This window comes from Trypanosoma theileri (assembly GCF_002087225.1).
Source record: "Trypanosoma theileri isolate Edinburgh chromosome Unknown TM35_Tth_6_V1, whole genome shotgun sequence".
Lineage (NCBI taxonomy): Eukaryota > Euglenozoa > Kinetoplastea > Trypanosomatida > Trypanosomatidae > Trypanosoma > Trypanosoma theileri.
In genome coordinates, this window is record NW_021639848.1 from 40,453 (window position 1) to 41,646 (window position 1,194).

Here is a 1,194-nt window from a genome sequence, read left to right on the forward strand (position 1 = left end):
TATTGGGGCACATTTTCGCACACAAGCTAACCCTTGTAGGTGTTGGGTTGTTCCGGTGTTTTGGGTTGTGCCGGCCTGGTGGCGTCGCCGCCGCCGTCTGTCACAACTTTGGCCGGGGTGGGGTGGCGGTTTTGTGGTCGAAGCAGGCGGCCTCTACAATAGTGGCGCCTCTGCTATTTTGGCGTTCTACTAGTTGTTATTGTTCTTCTGGTCGTTCGTAGCCTCTTTGTCGTTGTGCTGCTCCGCCTTGGTGGGGTCAGGGGGTGTCCCGGGCCGTCTCGGACTTGTCCGTGTGGCGGGGTCGGACCCCCACCCTTGTTTTTTTTTTGGGGTGCCAGGCGCGCCATCTGGTTTTTGCCGTCGTGATTTGTGTTTTCTACATGTGCTGGGGGTGGTTGCGCTTTTGTTTGCGGCACCGCGCGTTGCGCTCTGGCTGTGGGCCTCTGCCTCCCTTGGGTTGGGTTGGGGTGGCCGCCGTGGGCGGGGTTTTAGGCCAACATGCCCTTAGTAATGAGGGTTGCCTTCATATGGTGCCAAGGTGGGGTAGATGAATTTATTCAAAGAAACCAAATGCACTCACTAAATGTTTGAAGTGGGTGATCTCCTTAAAAACCAAATTCTTTTTTATTTTTTATTTTCAATACTTGCGTTTTTTTTTTTTTTTGGCGTCATTGTCCTTTGGTCGCGTCACCATTTTTCTTTCGCCTACGTTTCAAAACAATAAAATAAAAAAATAAAAGTAACGGGGAGAAAGGTATGAAACTATTTTTTTTTATCACTTTTTATTTCAGTTGTCGCCAGTATGCGGCTTCAATTTCTTTTTCTTATTTATTATTATTTGCTCTTGATTCATGCTTGGCCAATTTCTTTTCTGACACTTTGTTGTTGTTGTTTTTGCCGTTGCTGCCGTCGTAAGGGGTTTGAAATTTCACTTGGTCTCTTCTGGGTCGTGGGGGGCGGAGGAAGTGGTGGTGGTGGTACCGGTGTGTTTTTCTGTCGACTGCAACCTTGAACTTGTTTAAACGCCATGCGAAGCATTGTGCGTTCTGCACTCGTTAAAAGGTGTTGGTTGGGTTCTACTTTTTTTTCAATGCGATTAGTTGCCTCCATCATAACCAAGTGAAGTGCCCGTTCCCAACGATTACAGTCCGTTTTTTGTTGTTCTTCTTGTTCACAGGAATGACATTTGGAAGC

The 1,194-nt window shown here is 47.6% G+C and overlaps 1 protein-coding gene across 1 annotated transcript; it reads right to left on the bottom strand.

Annotated features, from left to right (window-relative positions):
- Nucleotides 1-849: 849 nt before the first annotated feature.
- TM35_000061090 (uncharacterized protein) lies at nt 850-1,194 on the bottom strand (the record flags this gene model as incomplete). Its single annotated transcript, XM_029023146.1, has 1 exon — nt 850-1,194. A coding segment is annotated over one exon (345 nt), but the record flags the coding sequence as incomplete, so codon positions are not given.